This window comes from Homarus americanus, unplaced genomic scaffold (genome assembly GCF_018991925.1).
Source record: "Homarus americanus isolate GMGI-L3 unplaced genomic scaffold, GMGI_Hamer_2.0 scaffold16712, whole genome shotgun sequence".
Classification (NCBI taxonomy): domain Eukaryota; kingdom Metazoa; phylum Arthropoda; class Malacostraca; order Decapoda; family Nephropidae; genus Homarus; species Homarus americanus.
The window spans coordinates 3,123,483-3,148,488 of NW_024757794.1; the positions used below are offsets into that span (position 1 = coordinate 3,123,483).

The window sequence follows — 25,006 nt, forward strand, 5'->3', positions numbered from 1 at the left end:
GGTACAGTAATACAAAAAATAAGGTAGATATATAGTGTTTACTATACAATGCACACATAGGGCTCGTTGAAATACTCTAAGGACTTTGAAATTCTGATGTTGGCAACTGGATCACTCCCAGCTCCAGGGTTTGTGTACAGCAACAACCACTCTCAGCTGATCCTGGTTTTCTTCAACTACTGTAGGTTGTCATATAATGGAGAAACCACTAGAAAAATGTTTGGACGAACTGTGAGTAGTGTTGACTAATTCAGTAGCTTAGATTGAGATAGCAATGTAAGCTAAATAAGCTTTTATTGGGTTACAGTATTTATTTTTGGCTTTGTTAATCACTAAGCGTCATTATCACGTGTCTTCAATTGATGTCAAATTTTAGTTTGTGATTTTTTTTTAATATCTTTAACTTCTGAACTGCCATACAGTAACTTGTAGGTTGTTTTGCATTTTGGCCCCATCCATATATGAAACAAGTGTCACTAAGAAGTGGTTCGGCAAAAAATTGGTTTTAATCCCAATTTTCCCCCAAGATTTCCCAGTTAGTAAGAGATATTATTCTGGTATTATCTTTTCGATCATCCAGCGAATTTTAGGGTATTAAGTTTAGGTTATGTTAGGTTAAGTTTGGTTGAAATTATGTTTTACTGGTGGTTTTTAGTGTTTTAAACAACTTCCAAAGAGGTGGATGACCGAGACAATAATTTTACCATTATTTTTCTAGTGTATTTTGGTGTTTAATTTTTCTGTCCTAAACCAATCTAAAAAGGAAAGTAAAATTAAGTTTCGGTTATCCCTGTATTTAGGTACACATGCCTTCCTAACCTAACCAAACAACCAACCTAGCCACAGAACCCAGGTACTATATCATACCTAATCTAAATTTATAAGATTCCCAGGATGACCAAAACTATAATAATAAAAAAAAAAATCCTAGCAATGTTAAAAAATCTTAAATACCTTTTGGAATAAAAACGAATATTAGTTTATTCCTTTTGTAGCATAACTACCATGGTGTATTTGGACTTTTATATAACAAATAGGAAATAGTTTACATCAGTGTCCTGTTAGAAGGAGATCCCTAGCAAAAATTCTATAACAGAAGAAAAGTTTCTTCGTTCATCCAGACACTTAAAAAAATTTCCACAAGAAAACTGGGTAAAGATTTGCTTAATGCTCAACTGGGAATTCTATTACTAATATAGAATTTTCTTAGGTAATGATTCGGTAGTAACCATGCATGGACCCCAATAATTATTTGTTTTAAGGTAGATAGGACAAAAAAGAAAAATATATATTACTTTACTTTATTGCATTTTTATCAGCAATATATATATTTTTTTAGCCTTTGTGACTTTTTTATTTCACTTTAAAAAATACAATTATGATCTCACAAAGTGGGCATGGCTTTGAAGTAGAGGGAAGTTGTGGGGTAAAAACATGCATTAAAGTTTTGCCAAACAAAAAGATCATCAAGAACTTAACCCAACAACTCAAATATCAGTATACAGTACATATCTCATCAGTCTATAGCACGCGGACTTCCATATACAAACAATACATCACTAGTTGGGAATCAAACTTTGGACCTCCGCTTGTGAGCAAGGATCGCTACCACCGCGCCACAAGGACAACGAGCAATCCCAGGCTTTGTTTTATTTCACACAAAGCCTGTTCATTCATTTTGTTTAAGCAACGTGAACCTCCATCAAGGATTGCCCATGCCATCTATGTAGTCTTAGTAGCATTTTACCAAATCCAGCTAGGAACACAAGGCTACTTATACGGTATATCTAGTGAGGTATTGTTTGTATCGGTATACTGTACATGTCTATCCTAACCTGAGAAACCAGAAGGGCCTAACTAAACCTCCCAGTGTGTAAATGTAACCTAGCCCAACAACACGAAAGGAAAAAACATGCCCATAAGTATCGCGTGACACAACACTTTTGCTGATTAGCTGAGTAAGAAATAAACAATGTACAGCTACTCCTCGACATACAACCCCCCCAGTTGGACCAAAATTTTGTCAAATTATGTATTTTCGAGTCCCAACATTAGTAATTGCTCTGTGTATCGACAAAATTTTCGTTTGTAAGTCACTTTAAAATGGCTGGCAAGCTTAAAAGTGAGAGTTTTGTGGTGCTGAGAAGAAAAAGAGACACCCATTTTAGATTTTCTATGTATTATTTAAGCATTTTCGCTTATGACCAATTCGACTTACGACCTGGATTTGGGTCCCTAACCCCATCGTAAGTCGAGGAGCAGCTGTATATCTAAGCGAACTTGTACATTCCTAAATGAAATCGAAGTAAAATTAACTCTAAAATATAAATTTCAACGAAAACCGAAAACACTATATATTTTTTTCGGCTCAATCTTCTTATATAAAAATAAATATAGAGCTCCATGCTTGGTCACTACCAAATATTAACCTTCTCTTCTGTTTTTCATTGTAATTTAAATGAATATGACCTTTATTTTTGGGGACTAATGCATATTTAATGACATACAGTTATCCCTTAATTAACAATGAGGTTGCATTCCTGAAAAACCTAATGCTAGTGAAATTATCTCTAAAAGAGGGATAAATAACATGGAGATTTGGTCTTCTGGAAAAAACTATTTTAGGGCTGTACAATAATAGAATTCTCATTGAGCATAAAATGAACCTTACCCTTCCCCCCAAATGAATGGTCTGGCATTTTTCCCGCACAAACCTAATACAGTGTAGTAACTTGAAATAATAATAATAATAATAATGATGATAAACTTCCATCATATATTATTAGGTGGGGAGGTTTTATTGGTCTGTGCTTGTTGCCAGAGTAATTATTCAATAGTCTTTTTTAATTTATTATTATTACTTTATTACTGTAATTATTATTTATCTGTAGAGTACCTGTACTTACTTGAATGGCAAATACAGTAAATACTGCAAGTGGATGAAATGATTAAACCTAGCAATGCTGGCTAATAATATTACTACTATTACCCAGGTACTGGTATTATTATTATTTGATTTTTTCCTATAAAGTTTTCAAGGGTATTACTGTTTCCTCAGATCGCACAGTGCAGGTGTTTCTGGGGTACTGTGTGCTGACAGTCAAGGTCTTTGTCTTGGAGGTAAGTTGTCAAGTACTAAAGTACATACTAGTAGTTGAATCATTTAACTGTGTCACCACTCTTTAGCTTTTCTGTAATGTAGTGAATTTGGTCCAGATGTATTTATTATATATGTACGTATACATAAAAATAATAATGGTTGCCCCATCGTGTAACGAGGATGGTTGGCCCAAGGGCCATCTAGGCGTGAATTTGTTTAAGGTGTAGAAGCTGTCGCCAACACAACAGCTACACCCTAAGTTAACGAGTTGCATGACCCAGTGTCAAGGAATAGTCCGAGAAGACCGGACAACTCGCCAACTGCACCGGCTAAACATTACCCCGGAACACGATCCACAAATCTATTAACATCCAGATCCCAATTACTGCGGAGTAGACAAAGGCAAATGGTGTAAAGAAACTTGCCCATAGTTTCACCCTGCCCGGTGACTTTTGGGGCCGTATTGATAGTCATTACGACGATAATGACGATCACGATCATCATCTCGATGATCGTGTGTCGGGATGCAACCACCCAACGCTGAGTGCCATATTCCTAGGCACTTACATGAGCGTGTAAACACGGCAGCTCGTGTCAGATGGCAAAAATTTTTTTGGCCATGCGCGTGTGCCAAATGTATTATTTCACATAATTAGAAAGACGATTTAGAGAGATATTTAGTTGTTATTTTATACCTGCACAATTATATATTGTAAAATATATTTTTTTATAAAATTGAACTTTATTATCTGTTCGAAACAAAATAGATAATTTTTTCATCTGAGTACTTGGCAACAATGTTTGCGCGCGTGTTATCAAACATGGAGGTAGTAAGAAAACGTTCTGCAGCTCTGTCTGAAACCCAACGCATGGTACTTTTGCGCCATATTGAGCAAAGGCCAATCATTGAAGACAGGTCTACAGGCAACACCAGAAATGATAGGAAAAGAAAGGCCTGAAAATATCAATTGTAAAAATTAAAAGTAAATAGATTTTTTTAACCAAAGAGTGGTGTTGTGTGTATCATTAAAACTGTGATGTAGCCGAGTATTGCAGAATTTTAGAGCAAATTATTTGTATTGATAGTAAGCTGTACTTATTCTTTATTTTATTAGTGGCAGTAAATATTTAAGTTAAAGAATAAAGAAAATGAAATCTAATGCTTACTTATGTCGTCATATTTCTGCCTGACACACACAAGACATTGTAGATCGTAAACCTTAGCTTATATCTTGTTGAAAATAAATATTAACGTTTATACTAAACTATATTACTGGACCAAAAACTGTGATATTTTCTTTGCTAACCCAAGATAGAGTGAGCTCAATTGGCTTTTTTTTTTAAGGGGATTTGCCCACCTGGGCACAGGTCAATGACCCACATCGGGGCCTGGGGGGCGAAAATTTAATAATAATAATAGTAATTCATAGTAAATAAAATTTATAATTAAAAGTAAAATAAAATAATAATAACAATAATAATAATAATAACAACACTGTAATAATGATAATAAAGAAAAAATAATAATAATCAATAGTTAGAAACGCTATATGTACAGTATGTTGTCTTGTCAATAGTAAGAGAAACAATTAAGACCCTGCAATTGTGTGTAAATGAGGCAGAAAGACAGATCAGCAACCTGGGACTTGGTCACATGGCAGCAGGGTCTACCATTAGACAACACATTATGCTTCCAATATCTTCCCAGGCGGTAGTACCTACTTGCCTCATTCCGGAAAACATAAGTGAATTTCGTGGTTCAGATGGTTGAAATTTTATTACTACTACGACAAAAATATTGTATGAATGAATAAAGATAAGAAACATACCTTAAATGATAACAGAAGTAATTGTTAATTGAAGATGAGGCTCACAGCACAGACAGCAGTCGTCATCGAAGTCGGAGCTGTGATGTAAACATTCCAATAATGTTTCAAGTTCATAACAGTGTTGTGAAAGTTCATTTATCCGTATTAACACTTCTTTTAATTGTTCTTATCAAAAAAAATAATATAATTCGACGTAGACATCTGTAATATAAAGTACTGGAAGAACTTTCATAAAATATAATGATGATTATTATTTGTCGTAAGGCAGCTATCGGGTGGGGGTAGCCACCCGATATTGTTTCCAACATTTCAGGGATATGTGTACGGTTCCCTTCCGATACCTCGTTTATCGGGATGACTATTAATAGACCAGCACGAACACTATCAATTGGCATTGTGCTTCGTAATGACTATCAATCCGGCCTTTGATGTAATGCACGAGTTGACGGTCGGAATTTTTTCATAAAATGGCAGGTCAATGGGTAAAGAAAATGCTTAAATTCACTTTGGTAATGATATTTTAAAATAAATTGGGCCAGTGTCAAAATTAAGGGCTAAAGTTGCTAAAAAGTCACGTGACTGCGAAAAGCTCTGTGATTGGTTGTGACGTCACTGGTTGGGGTGAACTTCCCAGCGAGAGGCAGCCAGCTGTAGTTGTCCAACCTTATCCGGCTGATCGGCTCCGTAAATAAATATTATTTTGAGCTTTATTGTGCAACACAGTATTACAATTTTGAATACAGGGTATTTAAATATTACTTCGCACATAAACTAAGTCAATGGATATTAGCTGCCCATACTACAAATTTCGTAGTTGACAACCCTTTATCCGAAATTCCGAAAACCCAAAGTTTTTTAGTGGATTTTTTTTTTTTTTTTTTAAACGGACTAGCCCATGCGGGCACAGGTCACTGATGCACATCGGGGCCTGGGGGACAAAAATGTAATAATAATAATAATACCTGTAATAATAATAATTCATAGTAAATAAAATTTATAACAAAAAATACACAAATAAAATAATAATGATAACAATAACAATAATAATAAATTAATAATAATAATAAAATAATAATAATGATAATAAAGAAATACAAGAATGAAAAAAAATCAAAAGTGAGAAACACGACCTAGACCTATGAATTATTATTATTATTACATTTTCGCTCCCCAGGCCCCAATGTTGGTCAAAAAAAAAAAAACCTAACCATTCTGAAATCCGAAACACATCCGACCCCAAGGATTTCGGATTTCGGATTAGGGATTGTCAACCTGTATATAAACATTCCAAACAATATTGGTATTACAGTGGTCCCTCGATTAACGAACGACCCAATTAACGAAATTTCGGTCCGATTAATGAAAGCCTTACGACAAACATGTTTTGTTGTGCGCATCAGCCAGTCCGCCAATACAGTAATCAGTTCTATATTTACATTAATTTCCAGTGGAGTAAATATCAAGAAAGTTGGTCTCTTGAATATTTTTGCATTTTTATATTAAAATTATTGGTCATTTTGAAATTTAGTTAACATATTGATAATATACAGTGCAGAAATTATTTTAAAACATGAAGAAGGTATTAGAACCAATGCACTCTGTAAAGAATATGGCATGTTATTATCGACTGCCTCTACAATCAGCTGTTTGATATGTAAACAAAGCTGCCGGGAATACGATATACACACCTCAAAGTAAGTTAAAATACAGTACAGTATTCTATTGTTTTTTTTATTTATTATTGTACAGTATACTGTACAGTACAGTACTGTATTTAGTTTATATTTAATGTTTTGTTAATTCTATTACTGGTATACAGTACTGTACTTTGTATGTACTTTTTTTGTAAGTTGGAACCTATTACCCAATATCCCTTTGAAATAATAGATACAGTTAACAAAATTTTCGGTTAACGAATGACTCTTTGGAACCATTTGTGTTCGTTAATCGAGGGACCACTCATTACACACCACCTGCTCTCCCCACCACCCCTTCTGCCCTGCCCACTACCACACATGGTCCACATCCTGCCCAGACCAGCTGTAAATTGTAATGCCTTGGCTGTGCATTCACAAAGTTGCCAGCTACATAATCTACTTAGTGTACCTACAACATAAGTTCTCTTCTTTTTTCTTTGTCTTGTTATTCTTTATGCAGTTCAACAAGAAACAGAGCTTTCAACTCTTGCGTCTTGCTTATCCAATACTAGGTGCACCCTTGAAACTACAATGTGTGTTCTGCATCTTTTTATCTGCATACAAATTGGCAAAGCTTTAAGAGATTTTAAAACAACATTTGTATCTGGATTATTCAGATAACAGCTACTTTTTATCTGAAAAAAAAGTGTATGTCAAAAGTTTATACAGTACAGTACATCAAAAGTAGCTGGATAGATGAAACTCAGAGCTACTTGACTATGCCAGTACCAGTACAGTTGGGACAAAAGTTCGCTCTCCATGGTGAAACCGAGTCATGGAAATGAGTCTCCGAACTGACTTACCCTAACTGTTTCATCTCATTTGAGATCGATGCTGCTTCATTTTGGGCAGGAGCAAACTTTTGACCCAGACTGTACATTAAATTTTAAAATATTATGTGCACTGAATTTGTTAAAAAGTTATTAATTATTTTAACCAAACAGTTCGGGGAAAAGCCTCCTCTACATCATCTGGCATGATATCAGCTCTAGCAGACCGAGCAGCCATGTTGGAGCCTGGCAGCCCACCGCCAGTCATACTGCTGGAAACTGACAATAGGTGAGTCATCATTTCTACTATACTGTACAGGTATACTTAAATATTTCTTCCATCCAGTTTTCACATGTAAAGCAGCATGATACAGTACAGTAATTATATAGTATGATACTGTATAGGAAGTACAATACAGTATATAATATATACTGTATATAATATAAATATATAAGACACTATGGCAATGATTCATAAACCAAATACAGTAAAGGTAAAATATGTAAAACCATAATGGTAATGCTTGCGAGAGCAAAAGCCAAAATGTTTATGATCTAATGCTGATTTCATACAACTTAGTGCTACACTCTTTCATGTTTATGGATGTAAGTGTGATGGCATTTTATTTATTATTTGATATGATTTCTTGAATTGAGGTTGCTTTATTTTTTTCAATAAGTTTCCTTCAACAGTCTTTTCAAATATTTTCTTTGTATGAAACAAATACAGTACAGTACTGTGCAGGATAAGTAACATTCACTTTGAGTGATGACCAATTGTTGTAGTTTTATGGAAAGTATTATGGATACAACATGTACATTTCATTGGATTTTTTCTTTATTTCTTACTCTCATAAGTTTAAGTTAAATATAAACTGTATATTATAAATCACATCATAACATTAACAATGATTGTATGCTCTTATACTATATTACCTTTTTCACTTCATGACAGCCAATGCCTCATCCACCGCAACAGTGGAGTTACCCTTGCGGTCTACAAATCTCCTGAAACCTCCTGAAACTAGTATATGCACATGATAGTTAGTGCTATAGTTATATTAAGTTCTATATATCTCTTAATAAGATATAATGTCTATATAGAAAGAAATATGTCTTGAATAAAGTATTAACCACTGTAATATTCATAAATGTTTCCATCATTTCCCTCTATATTGCTTTTGATGCTTTCAAAGTAGCCCCCCCTTTTTTTAATAATGGTGTATAGAAAGTCTAAAAAAGGGGTAAGAGAAAAGTTAAATGCACGCACACACACACTCACTTTTTTATGTCTCATCTTACAAATGAAGTATTCACTACAGTACATGAACAGGGAGCACCAATTCTGTTGGAGAATATAACAAAATAAGTTTACTGAAAGCTATCATCACTGTCACTTGCACTTAAATCATAACTTACAAGACACTGCACCTTTTCCTTAACACTACTAGAAGCTGCAGTAGAATTCTCAGAAACTTGGGGGGACTTTTGACAAATTTGTGAATTTAATGTGTTGTCTACATGTTCTGTATTAGTAGATACAAAATTACATTGCTCAGCTGTTTGGGTCATGATATCTAAGTTAGCAGATGTTGAGGGTGTTGTTTCAGGGATACTTGAAGAATTATCTGGTGAATTTAGGGTAATATTATTTATACAAAGTAAATTTCTTCTCTGAGTATTTGTTGTGCCTTTTTCACCTTCAGAATCATCAGGTAATTTCTCTGAAGAGTCTTGTAGGCTTGTCTTCCTTGGCACAATCCCTAGATTAAGAGGACCTATTGGTATATTATTTTTGAAATTGTTTAAGTTCTTCTGTGAATTACTGACAATACCCTTAAGTGATTGTCGAGCAAATGCTTTTTTCGTTGTTTGGGGAACTTTCTTTGTTTTCAGCTTAGCAAACACTGACTGGGCATCTATGATTGCCCTCTTCTCCTCTCGTACTTGATCTGATGTCTTTGACTGAAATAATAAAAATGCTTTATAAATGAAATGGACAACTTACTCTGTACTGCCAAGTGATAAAAAAGTCTGCAATATACAGTACAGTACTGTACAACATATAAATGAAGCTTAAATGCCCCTCTATCTATTACTGTAAACCATACTTTATACCAACATATTATATAGTAATGTTTAGTATTTTAGTATTTTCCTGATTTTTTTTTACCATGGAAGGTATTGCCTTTGTGCAGTTTATGGTTCAATTCAGTGGGCTGCAGATTGGCAAACTACAGATTGAAAATCCATAGACTGGGTGTGATTTACCAAATCTACAATAATAAAATTTAATCTGGTATTTATAGCAATGTTGTACGAAATTTAAATCATTCACTGAGGCTGTACAAATTGACAACAGAAATAAAGTTTGTGATCATACCTGAGTTAATTGCAGTAATTTTGCAGTTCTGGCATCATCCTCATTTGTTGGAAGAAGGGGAACCGATATATGATACAAGGCATCTCTTGCTGCCCGGGCCTGGGCCTCCACACGTTTTGCCTGTACAACAAAAATTTTTTTTTTTTTTTTTTTTTACAAGTTTTACACTATAAAATATGCAATGTTGATTCTTAAATATTCCTTGTCTTTCTTATGATTATGATTGAATGTGGATTGAAATGAAGCAGATGTCTACAGAAAGGCTGCACTGATGTCACAAAATGCTAGCTTTATGTTTAACCCATGGCAGCATATCCCACAACAGTTGCAATACAAAGGGTGAAACTGTTTTCGACATATCCCACAATTGTTGCAATATATTTCTCATGAGCCCAATTTAAATGTTTTGTTCTTTGTACAGTACAGTATTTGTTGATCATCTTTGTGGAGGCTTTTGACAACTGCCCTGAGGTTGTGTTGGCCTCCCACCCACAGGAGGAAATTGATGCCGTTATATTTGATATTGAAGACAATGATGACCCCCCTCCCCACATGCCAAATTGAGAATTAATGTTGATTCTGCACTTAAAACTGTAGAAGCCAATTAATCAATCAAAGTATCATCCTCATACCTTTGGGTATGTTCTCGGCTGCTTTTACTAACCCTTTAGGGTTTTGTATCTCTGGGGACCCAGTTTTTAATTTCAATCATCCATCCTAGTCTCTGCCTTCCCTTGGCCCTTCTACCCTTAACTTTGCCCATTAATATTTCTGTTATTATCCCCTCACTAGAAATAGTATGGGAATAATAAACATGCACCATCTTATAAAACTTACTCTCATAGTTGCCCTAAGAGCTTTGTTGGATGCATAATCATCATGCCAACGACTTGCTTGAAATTCTTCTAGTTGCTCCAGCACTGTATCAGTTTCTTTTGGTTTTATTTTGTCACTAACACCATGTTCTAATTTATACATTGCATCTACTGCCATCTTCCGAGTTACCTGCAGGTTTAAGTTACAAAACATTATGTTAGCATTTTTTCAAATTACCAATATAAACATTATGAACAAGTAAATATAATTTTGACAATAAAGAGTATGAACTGTTCTCAAACATGAAATTTAAGCTCCACACTTGATTAATACTTTGCTGGATTTCATACTCTGGATGCTCAATATTTTTACATTAAATGAAAAGAAATTCATGGAGGAATATCAGATTATGTGGATCATGTGGTACACACATGAATAAGATTCTTCTTGATACATTACAAAAATATATATGACAATCAAATATATAATATTACTGGTAAAATACATTGTATTTTGGAAGAATGAATGAATTGGATTAAGTTGAGGGATATTCTTGTGCACATAGCAGACGGAAAGAAAGTGTCATTAGTGAGTAGTTCATAAACCATTTGATGATACAACATGAGGGCATACTGAAGAGTGCATAGAAAACATCAAGATGAAAAGGTACAGTCATTTAAGAAAGAGACTGGTGGGCTTCAGTAACCCACAGTACTGTACAGTAAAAGAAGAAAACTCTCCTCTTAAAATTTGAAGAAAAAATATATATAGTGATACCTCGCCAGGCGGTCAATTGAACCCACGGAGGCCCGTAGTGAACAACAGAACATATGGGATTAATTGAAATAGAGACTGAGCCAATCCCAAACTCCACTTTTTCCTGACAATACGTACGTTTTAGTAAAATAACATCTTAACTTTATGATGGTATGCACACACACATAATATCATAGAGAAATATCAATAAGAGAATAATATACTGTACCAGGTAAAAAGAAAAATCAAGGTTTAACACACATGTCATGGTAGGTTAGATTCAAAAAACTAAGTGTCAGGGTTTAACACTTACGCGCAGAAGAGATGGGTCGGGCGACGTGAATGGAGGCTGGTTCCGAGGCAGAGGGCAGGCTATTGGCCCTCAGGTGAGTCACCATCACTGTCATCCACACTTATCAGGCCTCCTGACAAATCACCACATCACTGTCTCTGTCACTCACTCGCTTGGCTGGCTGTGGTGGGTTGGCGGGCGTAAGAACTCGTAATGCTTTGTTGACGCTGGTGTTGATGTTGTCGTGATACACCTTGGATGTAGGGCTCCATAGCCTACAACAACTGGGTAGTGAAGACTTCATACCGCTATCGCCAGGGTCGCCGGAAAGGAGGAGCTTCAGTTTCTCTACACACTAGATGGCAGCCCTTACATTACCATGCTTATAACTTGCATTCTTCTTGGGATGACGCGACTGCTCGCCTCTTTCACTGACGTCATCATCTCTAAACATCCGGCCGCAGTCACATCAGGATCCCCATCACCTCCATAATGTCGCTATTGGTGATCCTCGAGTAGCTTACTAGCTGTAACACTCTGGCGCAGCTTCTCTGGCAAGGTCCACTGCTACTGCAACAGTTCGAACCTCACCAATCACAGATTGATTCCCTGCTCTCCCACCTTGGATACCTTTGCAACACATGTCTCCATGCATACTTGGGACCATTGCTACAGACAGTTGATCCCATGCCTCCACCAAGAAGTCCACAGCTTTCTTGAGGTTGAATTTCTTCCAAAAAGTGTTTCACAAGTACTTTTGCTCTGCCAACTGTTGTTCCTCGTCCTCTTCGGGCTTGCTATCGTGTCACCCAGGTTACGCAGAATCCCAACCTGGTGTTGGTATAGTCGTTCAGAGCTTAAACTTCTTGCAGAGAATGCAGCTTCACACTGCAGATTAATTCTTGGTCCATGGGCTGGATTAATGATGTAGTGTTGGGAGGAAGCTGAAGACCCCACTTTACGCTAGTGACGATCCAACAGTAGGGGCGAAAGTGTCCTGGTGCTGTCAAGCAGCAACAAAATCTTGAATGAACATTCTGTTGCTCACAGAATTTCTTCAAGTCGGAACGAAACAGTCAGTCAAACCAGGAGAGGGACAGAGAGAACATCCACGCCTTAAGTGCGCGGCCGTCAGTGGACATGTAGCTTGGTCATGTCCATGCTCTTGTAGGGCGGCGGCTTGGCGGGGCTGTGTGGGATCACTCATGCAACTGAGCTTACAGGTACCGGAGCATTGGTGGTAAACAGGACGGTGATGCGCTTCCTTCTGCAACTTCCGGCAACGACATCTGCTGGCAGTCTTGACAACGGCGTCTTGAAGGTAGCTTTTTTCCAAAAGAGACCGATCTGTCCATGCTGGTATTGATCGTCGGTGTACTGTCCTTCCTCCATAATCTCACCGTAAAAAACGGAGGAAAATCCCTAGCCGCAACACAGTCAGCACTAGCTTTTCAAATTTCACCAATGTTAATGTTGGTGATTTTGTTCCTCTTCTCTTAAACCTCTGCAACCACCCAGAGGAAGCATTGAAGGGTTTGGCTCTGCACTCCCATCTTACGCGACACTGCAGCATACGTTCACGTAAGGTATTCCTGAACTACGGGAGCGTGTTGACCGCCATAAATTCCGCTTCCAGTTCGACGAATCAAGTAGCTCACAAGTACTCTCCGCCTTGAGAAGCACCTGTTGTGGCAATACTTGATCATAGAAGCACCCTGTGTGACTTTGTGATGTCTTCATATGTGTTCTTTTATCTTGGCTGCATCCTTCTTGATTGTCCGATCAGATTCGCTCACACACCATGCTGGCGCATGGTAGATCAACCTGTTCGTTCCTTTTCTCCAACTCTTGGATGATCTTACTTAATTCTCAGAGTTCAGGGCACGCCAGATCTTCTTGGCTTAGGGCGGCTGGGTCCAGGTAATGCAAGGTTTCTTTTGTGGTGGTGGTCCGTGGTAGCCATTCTTATGGAACAATAGGATACCGATATACACGTGTAGCCAGGTGCACTGACGGGTAGGTCAATCGGCTTCATCGCCCGCGCACGCCATATTCATCATATTACATTAAACTAATCACAACTAGCGGGAGGGAGTAAGGATGTTGGCCCAATCACAGTCCAATACATCATGTGACATCACCGATAACGCAACAAAGACATGCACACTGCGCAACCTACCGCTACCAGCTACCCAACATGAGGTTTGAATCCATAAATGGCGCGGCGCGAGATGACCGCCAGCCGCTCTCCGCGTAAAAGAGTAGATGCACCGCGTAAAGTGAACATTCCAGGTCTGGCGGGGTACCGCATAAACGTAGAAACGCGTAGAGCGAGGTAATACTGTATATATAAATAAAAGCCTCATTCTTGTACCAAGCTAAATGCTCTTGAATATGGGTACCTAGGGTATTTTTATCTTACAAAATTAAGGTCATAGCATGGGAAATTTTTTTTATAAATTTAAGAGGGTTAAAAACTGAAAGCAGTGAGAACTGTAGTATACTAGATTTCTGAAGCATCATATGACAGGATTAGGGATTCACTGGTAACAAAACTACCTCGCTTTTATATTACATCTCAATGTCTTTTCAAGGGATGCAGTGGCTGAAAGGATACAGTGCTCCCAAATCATCTAGCCATGAATGGGTACCTAACTCCACAGTTCAAAAAGTGATAGTGGTTGAGTGTAGTACTGGCCACAAATTCTTGTGGAAATAAATAAATAAATAAATAAAAAAGGCTTTGTCAACTATGAGCTGTATCCATACCAGATCTAATTTGTGTCAATGAAACACTTACGAAAAATATGAATAAATAGTGTAATGAAGTGAGGAGATAGGTTGTCATGAAAAACAATGCCATGGTAAGTGTATATGATTGTATTATTAGAGATCAGGTACATTAAGTAAAGATGAACCATTTGGCTGCTTGGTTGAAAAATATTTGTAAGATGGCATGTGTTACTGATCTGAGATTTGATATACAGTACTTACTTCTTTATCTTCTGGAACAATTTGCTCATTTTCTGTAGGATCCCATCGTCTTTCTTGCCGTCTTGCACCACTTACTATTTCATAATCTAAATTCTGTAGAAAAAAAAGTTATAGTACTGTATATTCATCTAATTATACCACATTAAAACTTTATTGAGCAATGAAAAATCCTATTCCATTCAACATGTATACTTGTAGGTTCCATTGTAACCAACCCACCACCATTGTATCAAATACCATATGTACTTAAGAGCTCAGCAAGTTAGTTCACAAATACATGGAGTCCTCATTGTTTTTTTGTCCCTTTGTTTATCATTTTATTAAGTTGTCATTTGAAATATAATTATAATAATAATAATAATAGCTGGTCTTATGTTTCTCAAAAGCACCAGTTCTTCCAAAGACTTCACTACCTCCCATAATATACTACAAAGTCAAGAACCTGAGAATAAATAAGAAAAAATACTACATAAAATTTCACAAAAAGTGACAGGTAATATATCCTTGAGATGTAACACTTCCTAAACTCTGTAGTTCTTCAGGATCATAAGCTTTCACAAAAAGAAAGGTCTTAAGTTGTTTCTTAATGGCCTCCACAGAAGTCAGCTGCTTCATGGATGCAGGCAACCGATTATACATTCTGGGTGCTGTATAGGAAAATGTTCAAGCAGCAAAATAACAGTTAATTAAATAATAATTAAAATATGGGTACAGTTTATCCAAATAAATGATAACTGTACTGTATGATGTTTCTATCTGTCCAGCATATGATACAGTAGTTCTGCCCAGGGTAAAATTGTTCCTTGTGGCAATATTCGATTTGTTGACCGGTCATTAAATTTTACTGACAAATAAAATTCTACATCTAATTACTGTATTTTGTATTACAGTAAAGCCTCCATAATTCGTCCTCCCATTATTTGAAGTCACTCTTAATTCATAATGTTTTGCTGTTATGAAATACACTTTGTTACAAATGTTGCAATATTTGGTAAAATTTTGAAATGAGAGGTATTTTTAATATTAATATATACTGTACAGTATATACAGTATTATTGTACAAGTGGTCCTTATTTTGCTAATTTTTTTTTAGGGTTCGATTGAATGTTAATCCGAGTCGGTTAATTATATATATATATATATATATATATATATATATATATATATATATATATATATATATATATATATATATATAATTCAAAATATAAATTTAAATAAAATAAAATAATAACACTACTACTACTAATAATAAAGAACCACAAAGAAACACAAAAAGACCAAAAGTGAAAAACAATATAAATGTTGTGATGTCAATAGTAAGAGAAACAATTGAAACCCTGCAATTGTGTGTAAATGAGGCAGAAAGTCAGATCAGCAACTTGGTCACAATTTTTGTGATGCCATATGGCAGCAGGGTCTACCATAAGACAACACATTATGCTTCCAATATCTTCCCAGGCAGTAGTAGCTCCCTGTTTGGTAGCTGCTTGCCTTAAAAGCAACACTAAATTTATTTTGTATAATTCTTTTATAAAATCCTAAAGACTTGTACATAAACAAAATCAAACTAACCGCAGGATCTGTCTTGATTTCAAAATGGTTGTCACATAGGTGACACTTCATTCGAAACTGGTAGATGGGTGTTGAATAATACATTCCTACTTTTTTCTTCTCTGCATTATACCTGAAAAGACAATACATGAGACTTTATAGAAAAAGGAACTGTAATGGAACTTAAGCTCTGACAAAGGCATGATAACTTAAAATATATTTCTCCTATAGCATTTGGGTGATTGTTGATTAATTATCAGGTGAAATAAACTGGAAGGCTAATTTTCATGGGATCCAAAACCCAACTGTGTCACATGATGCGTTAGATATAAATTATTCTATCTCCGCTACCTATTCTAAATTTATCAGTTACTGGTAATGTCTCTTGAAATATTGAAATTATGATACAGCTTCCATGAATGAGGAAGTTTCTTCTTTTTTTCCACAAAATTATCCATGCTTTTTCAAGCAACCAAATCATTAAGTGCTCTACAGGGAGTCCTCATTATTTGTATGGTTTCCGTTCCTATAAGCCCATCTGTATAATGTTTAAATAAAACATACTGTACAGCAATTCTTCACATATACACTCGCCACATCATAATAACAAGTCTGGTCATCACATGTCCCCTTCGAGGCTAAGAGGACTCTTAAGGTAGAGTGGACACATCAATCTGAGTCCCATACAGACTTTGGAGAGTCATGAGTGGGGACTGGAGGTGTAGCCTTCATCTTGGCCTTGAAGAAAGTGAGCAAAATTCTTGTCAGACATTTTCAAAATTACACTGCTTACTTCACTGTTACAAAGAGGAAAAGCACCTCACAGTCACTAAAGCACCTCCCCAGTCACTAAAGCACCTCACAGTCACTAAAGCACCTCACAGTCACTAAAAGCACCTCTGATCACTAAAGCACTTCACAGTCACTAAAAGCACTTCACAGTCACTAAAAGCACTTCCCGATGCCTAAACGCCTCCACAGTCACCAAAGCCTTCACAGTCACTAAGCACCTCACAGTCACTGAAGCACCTCCACAGTCATAAAAAGCACTTCACAGTCACTAAAGCCACCTGGAAGTCACTCAAACACCTCACAGTCACTAGCTTTACTCACAGTTACTAAAAGCACTTCTACAGTCACTAAAAGCACTTCACAGTCACTAAAAGCACTTCACAGTCCACTAAAGCGCTTCACAGTCTTTCTAAAGCACCTCACAGTCACTACAGCACTTCACAGTCACTAAAGCACCTCCACCAGTCACTAAAAACACCTCACAGTCACTAAAGCACTTCACAGTCACTAAAGCACCTCACAGTGCTAAGCCACCTCCCACAGTCACTGAAAGCACCTCACAGTCACTAAACACCTCCACAGTTACTAAGCTACACAGTCACTAAAGCACCTCACAGTCACTAAAACACCTCCCTGATCACTAAACACCTCACAGTCACTAAAGCACCTCCCACAGTCTAAAAGCACTTCCACAGTCACTAGAAACACCTGCAGTCATAAAACACTTCACAGTCACTAAAAAAGCACTTCACAGTCACTAAAGCACCTCCACGATCACTAAGCACTTCACAGTCCTAAAACACCTCACAGTCACTAAAGCACTTCACAGTCACTAAAAACACCTCACAGTCCTAAAGCACTTGCAGTCACTAAAACACCTCCACAGTCACTAAAAGCACTTCACAGTCACTAAAGAACCTCCACACAGTCACTAAGCACTTCACAGTCACTAAACCTCACAGTCACTAGCACTTCACAGTCCACTAAAACACTTCACAGTCACTAAACACTTGCACAGTCACTAAAACACCTCCACAGTCACTAAGCACTTCACAATCACTAAAACACCTCACCAGTCACTAAGCACTTCACAGTCACTAAGAACCTCACAGTCACTTTCAAAGAAGCACCTCACAGTCACTAAAGCACCTCACGTCACTAAAAGCACTTCTGATCACTAAGAACTTCCTCCACAGTCACTAAAAGACCTCCCACAGTCACTAAAAGCACTTCCACGATCACTAAAGCACTTACCACAGTCACTAAAAGCACCCCTCTGATACTAAAACGCTTCACAGTCACTAAGAGAACCTCTCAGTCACTAAAGAGCCTTAAGAGTCACTAAAGCACTTCTGATCACTAAAACACTTCACAGTACTAAGCACTTCACAGTCACTAAAACACCTCACAGTCACTAAAGCGCTTCACAGTCACTAAAGAACCTCCCACAGTCACTAAAGCACCTCACAGTCACTAAAGAACCTCTCAGTCACTAAAGAAACCTTACAGTCACTAAAGCGCGCTTCACCAGTCACTAAAGCACTTCACAGTCACTAAAAGCGCTTCGCAGTCACTTCACTTACCTCACAGTCGCTAAAGCACTTCACGGTCACTAAAGAACCTCCCCAGTCACTAAAAGCACCTCCCACAGTCACTAAAGCACCTCCCTGATCACTAAAGCACTTCCACATTCACTGGCTTACTTCACAGTCACTTCGGCTTCTCCACAGTCACTAAGCACTTCACACCCAGTCATAAGAACCTCTGTCACTAAAGAGCCTTACAGTCACTAAAGCGCTTCACAGTCACTAAAACACTTCACAGTTGCTAAGCACTTCACTAAAAGCACTTCACAGTACTAAAGCACTTCACAGTCACTAAAACACCTCCTGATCACCCTAAGCACTTCACAGTCACTAAGAACACTCTCAGTCACTAAAAGAAGCCTTACAGTCACTAAGCACTTCACAGTCACTAAAGCACTTCACAGTCACTAAAGCACTTCACAGTCACTAAAGCACTTCACAGTCACTAAAGCACTTCACAGTCACTAAAACACCTCACAGTCACTAAAAAGCACTTCACAGTCACTAAAAGTACTCACAGTCACTAAGCACCTCACCCAGTCTTTCTAGAGCACCTGCAGTCACTAAAGCACTTCACAGTCACTAAGAACCTCACAGTCACTAAACCTCCCACATTCACTAGAGCACCTCCACAGTCACTAAAGCACTTCACAGTCACTAAGAACCTCTCAGTCACTAAAGAGCCTCCACAGTCACTAAAAAGCACTTCACAGTCACTAAAGCACTTCACAGTCATTAAAAGCACCTCACAGTCTTTAAAAGCACTTCACAGTCACTAAAAGAACCTCTCAGTCACTAAAGAACCTCTCAGACACTAAGAGCCTTACAGTCACTAAGCACTTCACAGTCACTAAAACACCTCACAGTCACTAAAGCACTTCGCAGTCACTAAAAACACCTCACAGTCACTAAAGAACTATCTCAGTCACTAAAGCCTTACAGTCTTCAAGCACTTCACCAGTCACTAAAACACCTCACAGTCACTAAAGCACTTCCACAGTCACTAAAAACACCTCACAGTCACTAAAAGCACTTCACAGTCACTAAAAGAACACTCACAGTCACTAAAGCACCTCACAGTCACTAAAGCACCTCACAGTCACTAAAGCACTTCCACAGTCACTAAAGCACTTCACAGTCACTAAAGAACCTCACAGTCACTAAGCGCTTCACAGTCACTAAAAGCGCTTTCACAGTCTCAGAACCTCACAGTCACTAAGCACCTCTGATCACTAAGCACTTCACAGTCACTAAAGAAGCACCTCACAGTCACTGAAAGCACCTCCAGTCACTAAAAGCACTTCACAGTCACTAAAAGCACTTCACCCAGTCACTAAAGCACTTCACAGTCTAAAAAGCACTTCCACACAATCACTAAAGCACTTCACTGTCACTAAAGCACTTCACAGTCACTAAAGCACTTCACAGTCACTAAAGCACTTCACAGTCTCTAAAGCACTTCACAGTCACTAAAACACCTCACAGTCACTAAAGCACTTCACAGTCACTAAAGAACCTCACAGTCACTAAAAAGCACTTCACAGTCCACTAAAAACACCTCACAGTCACTAAAGAACCTCACAGTCACTAAACGCTTCACAGTCACTAAAAGCACTTCGCAGTCACTAAAACACCTCCCCAGTGCTAAAGAGAACCTCCCACAGTCACTAAGCACCTCACAGTCACTAAAGCACCTCACAGTCACTAAAGCACCTCACAGTCACTAAAGCACCTCACAGTCACTAAAGCACCTCACAGTCACTAAAGCACCTCACAGTCACTAAAGCACCTCACAGTCACTAAAGCACTTCACAGTCACTAAAGCACTTCACAGTCACTAAAGCACTTCACAGTTCACAGTCACTAAAACACTTCACAGTCACTAAAGCACTTCACAGTCACTAAAGCACCTCACAGTCACTAAAGCACTTCACAGTCACTAAAGCACTTCACAGTCACTAAAGAACTTCACAGTCACTAAAGCACTTCACAGTCACTAAAGCACTTCACAGTCACTAAAGAACTTCACAGTCACTAAAGCACTTCACAGTCACTAAAGCACTTCACAGTCACTAAAGCACTTCACAGTCACTAAAGCACTTCACAGTCACTAAAGCACCTCACAGTCATTAAGAACCTCACAGTCACTAAAGCACCTCACAGTCACTAAAGCACTTCACAGTCACTAAAGCACTTCACAGTCTCTAAAGCACTTCACAGTCTCTAAAGCACTTCACAGTCTCTAAAGCACTTCACAATCACTAAAGCACTTCACTGTCACTAAAGCACTTCACTGTTACTAAAGCACTTCACAGTCACTAAAGCACTTCACAGTCACTAAAGCACTTCACAGTCTCTAAAGCACTTCACAGTCACTAAAGCACTTCACAGTCACTAAAGCACTTCACAGTATCTAAAGCACTTCACAGTCACTAAAGCACTTCCCAGTCAGAACAAAAGCACCTCAGTCACTAAAGCACCTCACAGTCTCTAAAACACTTCACAGTCAGAACAAAAGCTCCTCACAGTCACTAAATCACTTCAGTCAGAACAAAAGCTCCTCAAAATCAGAACAAAAGCTCCTCACAGTCAGAACAAAAGCACCTCACAGTCACTAAAGCACTTCCCAGTCAGAACAAAAGCACCTCACAGTCAGAACAAAAGCTCCTCACAGTCAGAACAAAAGCACCTCACAGTCACTAAAGCACTTCCCAGTCAGAACAAAAGCACCTCACAGTCAGAACAAAAGCTCCTCACAGCCACCAAAGCACTTCTCAGTCAGAACAAAAGCACCTCACAGTCAGAACAGAAGCACCTCAGTCACTAAAACTGAGTACATTACATGTAACTGTACCTGTACAGTATAGTACAGTACACTGTGAAACATTGTAATTTCCTGTATCCCTACGAGAAAAGCCACTGATAACATAAAAATAATGATACAGGTTGCTGCTGCTCACCTCATGTTCACAACAACACAACCAAAGCACTTTTCAGTAAAAAAAAAAAAGAAAACACATAGCAAAAATCACATCAGTCATTAAAACAGAGTATACAACAAGAACTTTATTGATGTCCTCTCACTGTAAGGCATAAAAACAAAAAAACAAAAAATCTATGCTGGAAAAAAAATGATGGCCGAAAATCATTGAGCTCTATTTCTTACACACACACATGTAACCAAGAAGAAACAATGCCTGGATTGTAGTTCAGCAGATGGCCATGAGGCAGCATTTGGATAGATGATGCCTCAGCTGACAAATGAAGTGAGAGATGAATTCCACATGCTGACTTGGCATGTTGGCGGGATGACGAATATCGTTAATGCGAGTTTGTTTACATTGCAAATGGGGGAAGTGGTCTTAATATATCAGCATCGTTAACATGAATTTATAGTAGATTGAGACATTGTAAATAGAGGTTTACCTATAAATAAATGTAATAAGGGGTTACATTTGTCGGTTAATCTGAAATAAAAAAACACAGAAACCTGTACTAATCATATCAATACTGTCCTGAAAAAATAAAACCGATTCTAATAATCACATTATATATATACAGTATGTATTAAATAAAAGTTACCAGAACTGTATACGTATGCAGGCAGGAGGAATGTGTAACTGTGCTTGCTGTTTATAACTCCATGACTGACTCAGATGAGCCCTGCAGTGTAGGGTTACATATGCAGTGGAGCAGTTTTTAAAGGTTTAATAAATAAGTATCAAACAATGCCAGTCGACTAGCTCATGTAAACATACTGTAGTTCCTTCAGCCCCCAATAGATGGCAGCCCAAGTGAGAAAGTCATCTGCTAGCAGATACAATACATACGGTACATTGATATTGAAAGTTTATTTAGCAAGAAAAATACAAATACAAAGTGGATAATAAAAACAATATTGGCATGGCTGAGCCAAATGAGAGCCTGAGCTCTCTTAGTACAGGTAGCTACAGTCAAGTAAACCCTCGTTTAACCGACCCCTGCAATAACCGACCCAAAAATTTCCACGAATTATTCTTACCTACAGTTGTAAGCTGCAAACTGACAGATCTTGCTATATCCGCAACTCACTGTCCTTCAAATATCTTTACCACATCTAATTTAACTTTTGATGTGACACTTTTCCTCTTCTTTTTGTGACCACAAGCTGTAGTGGTGCATAATGCATGTTTAGCACTCATTGTTCTAGGGTCTCAAATAAATTTGTAACTGGATTTTAAGTGAATGTTGTTGGAGCATCAACCAACCACCAAACAATAACAAATATGGCACCCATGCTGGTCGCTTACACAGCTGAGCACCTTCGTATCTAATTTTGATAAATGTAATAGATTTATCATTTTCATACATATTTTAAATTTTTTGTACAGTACCTCGATTATCCAACTTTTCGGCTTTTCCAACCCACCCCTCCCCATATATAGGTCAGTTAAATGAGGGTTTACTGTAAGCATTTCAAATTACTGTACTGTACAGTAATATTTAATATTTTATTACCTCCCTTGAATTGTTGAAGGTGAGAATATGAAATACTCTAATAATCCAGGATTACAGTAAACGAATAAGCAAGTATGGCACGAGAGTTAAAAAAATAGTGGTGGTAAAAACTACTATGTACTGTACAGTAATCGTATAAGTGGGTACAGTATAAAATTACCAAGCATACTTATAACATGGACACCCTGTATAGGTATCTACTCTCTAAGCTATTTTTTGCATTCCAAATTTAGACTAAAGTGACAAATGAAGGGGCTTCTCAAAATACTACCTCTCTTCACAGGGTGTCCATAAAGTTAGGCATCATAGGACAATACTAGGGGGATCGGTAGAAGAGGAGCGGTGACATGGTCACCAAAATCTCTAGGGGTATTTAAAATTATGAATTTATTTGATGAAGATAACAGATTTTAAACACCTAAAATAATGAATTCAAGATGAAGTCTGCTCCATCACACCAGAAATGATGAGGAACATTCAAATAAATCTACTTTAGGTTTAAACACATGTTTTGAGATTGCTGAGAATCATTTTGAACAAATAAAGTAATTATCTTTATAATAAATGTACAGTATTTTCCTATGATGTGTGACTTTATGAACACCCTATACTGTATATTGATTTGTATTACAAATTGGCCATCTAATGTAAAAAAAAATTATCTTTTCTTTAAAATTATTAGAAATATGAGGTACAATAAGGCAGCAAAGTGCTTATGCAGATTCTCATCACTGAAAAGGTTCACCAGGAAAAGTGAGCATGAAAAAAAAAATATTGAATTGTAATTATAAAATATTGGGAGAGAAAGAGCGAAGCATTTTGTCTTACTCCTATACAGTGCTGTACTGTACTTTATTTCCAATATTTATAATTTATTATTGTATAAATAAAAAATGCAACCTACCTTACTCCTGTTCCTATGTGATTGTTGCAACCTTCACACCATATGTTGTATGGCATCTCAAAGCGAATTATTAAGATGCCAAGGTGTAATTTCCGGGCACGCTCTCGTAGAGCATGAGTGCCCTGAAATTTATTGAGGCCTCCCTTACTTGGATCATAGTCAGGTGGATAATACTTGTTGACACCTTTACGCTCGCCCTGTTCAAATAAAAATACAAAAGTATTATTAATTTTTAATTGAACACTCCTGTGTGAAGTGAAAGTTTCATGATTAGACAACCTTGGCAGAAAATTTTATAATTTTCTTCAGGTAAGAAGGCTTTTCACAGTAACTTCTATGGGGAAATTTCCTCATGTTGGTGCTACGGCCAGACCACTTTCGTCAAGTAGCACCTCCTTAAATACTACCATGAGCAATAGTGAAATTTGAACAATAAATGAGATGTGATTTAAAAATTGCATGAACATTTTTTAAACTGCTCATTGTGTATGGGTTACGCTAAGCAAAGCTCCAGCATTTGTTTTCCCGTGCTTTTTTGGTAGAATTGAAAAAATAACAGCTAATCGCAGTCTAATTAATGAACCGTCATGGACAAGGAAACACTTACCATTTTGACGGAGTTCTTGCACACTTAATGTGCAGTACTAAACTTAAATCAAAGACTTCCAAATTCAACAGTCTCTTGATCTTTAAGTTCTCGCAGTTCTTAAATTATTTATCTTATTTTATTTTGGACAATTAACACGGTGTCTTCGGATTATTTTGCACTTCCTCTTGTATTATTTGTAAGATCTTGACTATGTGTTGTTTTGGCTGACCATTTAAGCGGTTAAGTCACTATGTTTCTCAAACGTTTTCTTTGACAAGAGATTTTCATTGGTTCTAGTTTGTAGTTTCTGTATTTTATTAAATACAATAGATAGATGAATGATTAGATTATATAAATACACGTTTGTTCTGTGAAGTCGACATACAAGTTCACATTGGCTTAATATGAATGTAGTCAGTGCAAATATACAATGGTAAGCGATAAGGC

The 25,006-nt window shown here is 37.3% G+C and overlaps 2 protein-coding genes across 2 annotated transcripts; one reads left to right on the forward strand and one right to left on the reverse strand.

Moving 5' to 3' along the window:
- Positions 1–95: 95 nt before the first annotated feature.
- On the forward strand, positions 96–8,542 carry LOC121857696 (ragulator complex protein LAMTOR5-like). The gene is made up of 4 exons (XM_042353775.1): positions 96–231; positions 3,059–3,120; positions 7,571–7,685; positions 8,352–8,542. The coding sequence occupies exons 1-4, from the start codon at positions 197–199 to the stop codon at positions 8,416–8,418; spliced, it is 279 nt and encodes a 92-aa protein (XP_042209709.1). The 5' UTR covers positions 96–196; the 3' UTR covers positions 8,419–8,542.
- On the reverse strand, positions 8,213–24,790 carry LOC121857694 (coiled-coil domain-containing protein 130 homolog). Its single transcript, XM_042353774.1, has 7 exons — positions 24,578–24,790; positions 23,971–24,167; positions 16,213–16,324; positions 14,638–14,730; positions 10,617–10,784; positions 9,780–9,899; positions 8,213–9,361 (listed from the first exon to the last, which is right to left on the reverse strand). The coding sequence occupies exons 1-7, from the start codon at positions 24,578–24,580 to the stop codon at positions 8,768–8,770; spliced, it is 1,287 nt and encodes a 428-aa protein (XP_042209708.1). The 5' UTR covers positions 24,581–24,790; the 3' UTR covers positions 8,213–8,767.
- Between the last annotated feature and the right edge of the window lie 216 nt (positions 24,791–25,006).

Coding starts and splice junctions, on each gene's coding strand:
- LOC121857696 (XM_042353775.1), top strand. CDS start 197: ATGGAGAAACCACTAGAAAAATGTTTGGACGAACT. Junction 3,121..7,570: donor TCAAGGTCTTTGTCTTGGAG/GTAAGTTGTCAA, acceptor TTAACCAAACAG/TTCGGGGAAAAGCCTCCTCT. Junction 7,686..8,351: donor CTGCTGGAAACTGACAATAG/GTGAGTCATCAT, acceptor ACTTCATGACAG/CCAATGCCTCATCCACCGCA.
- LOC121857694 (XM_042353774.1), bottom strand. Junction 14,731..16,212: donor AAATCAAGACAGATCCTGCG/GTTAGTTTGATT, acceptor TTTTTTCTACAG/AATTTAGATTATGAAATAGT. Junction 9,362..9,779: donor AATTACTGCAATTAACTCAG/GTATGATCACAA, acceptor TTATTATTTCAG/TCAAAGACATCAGATCAAGT.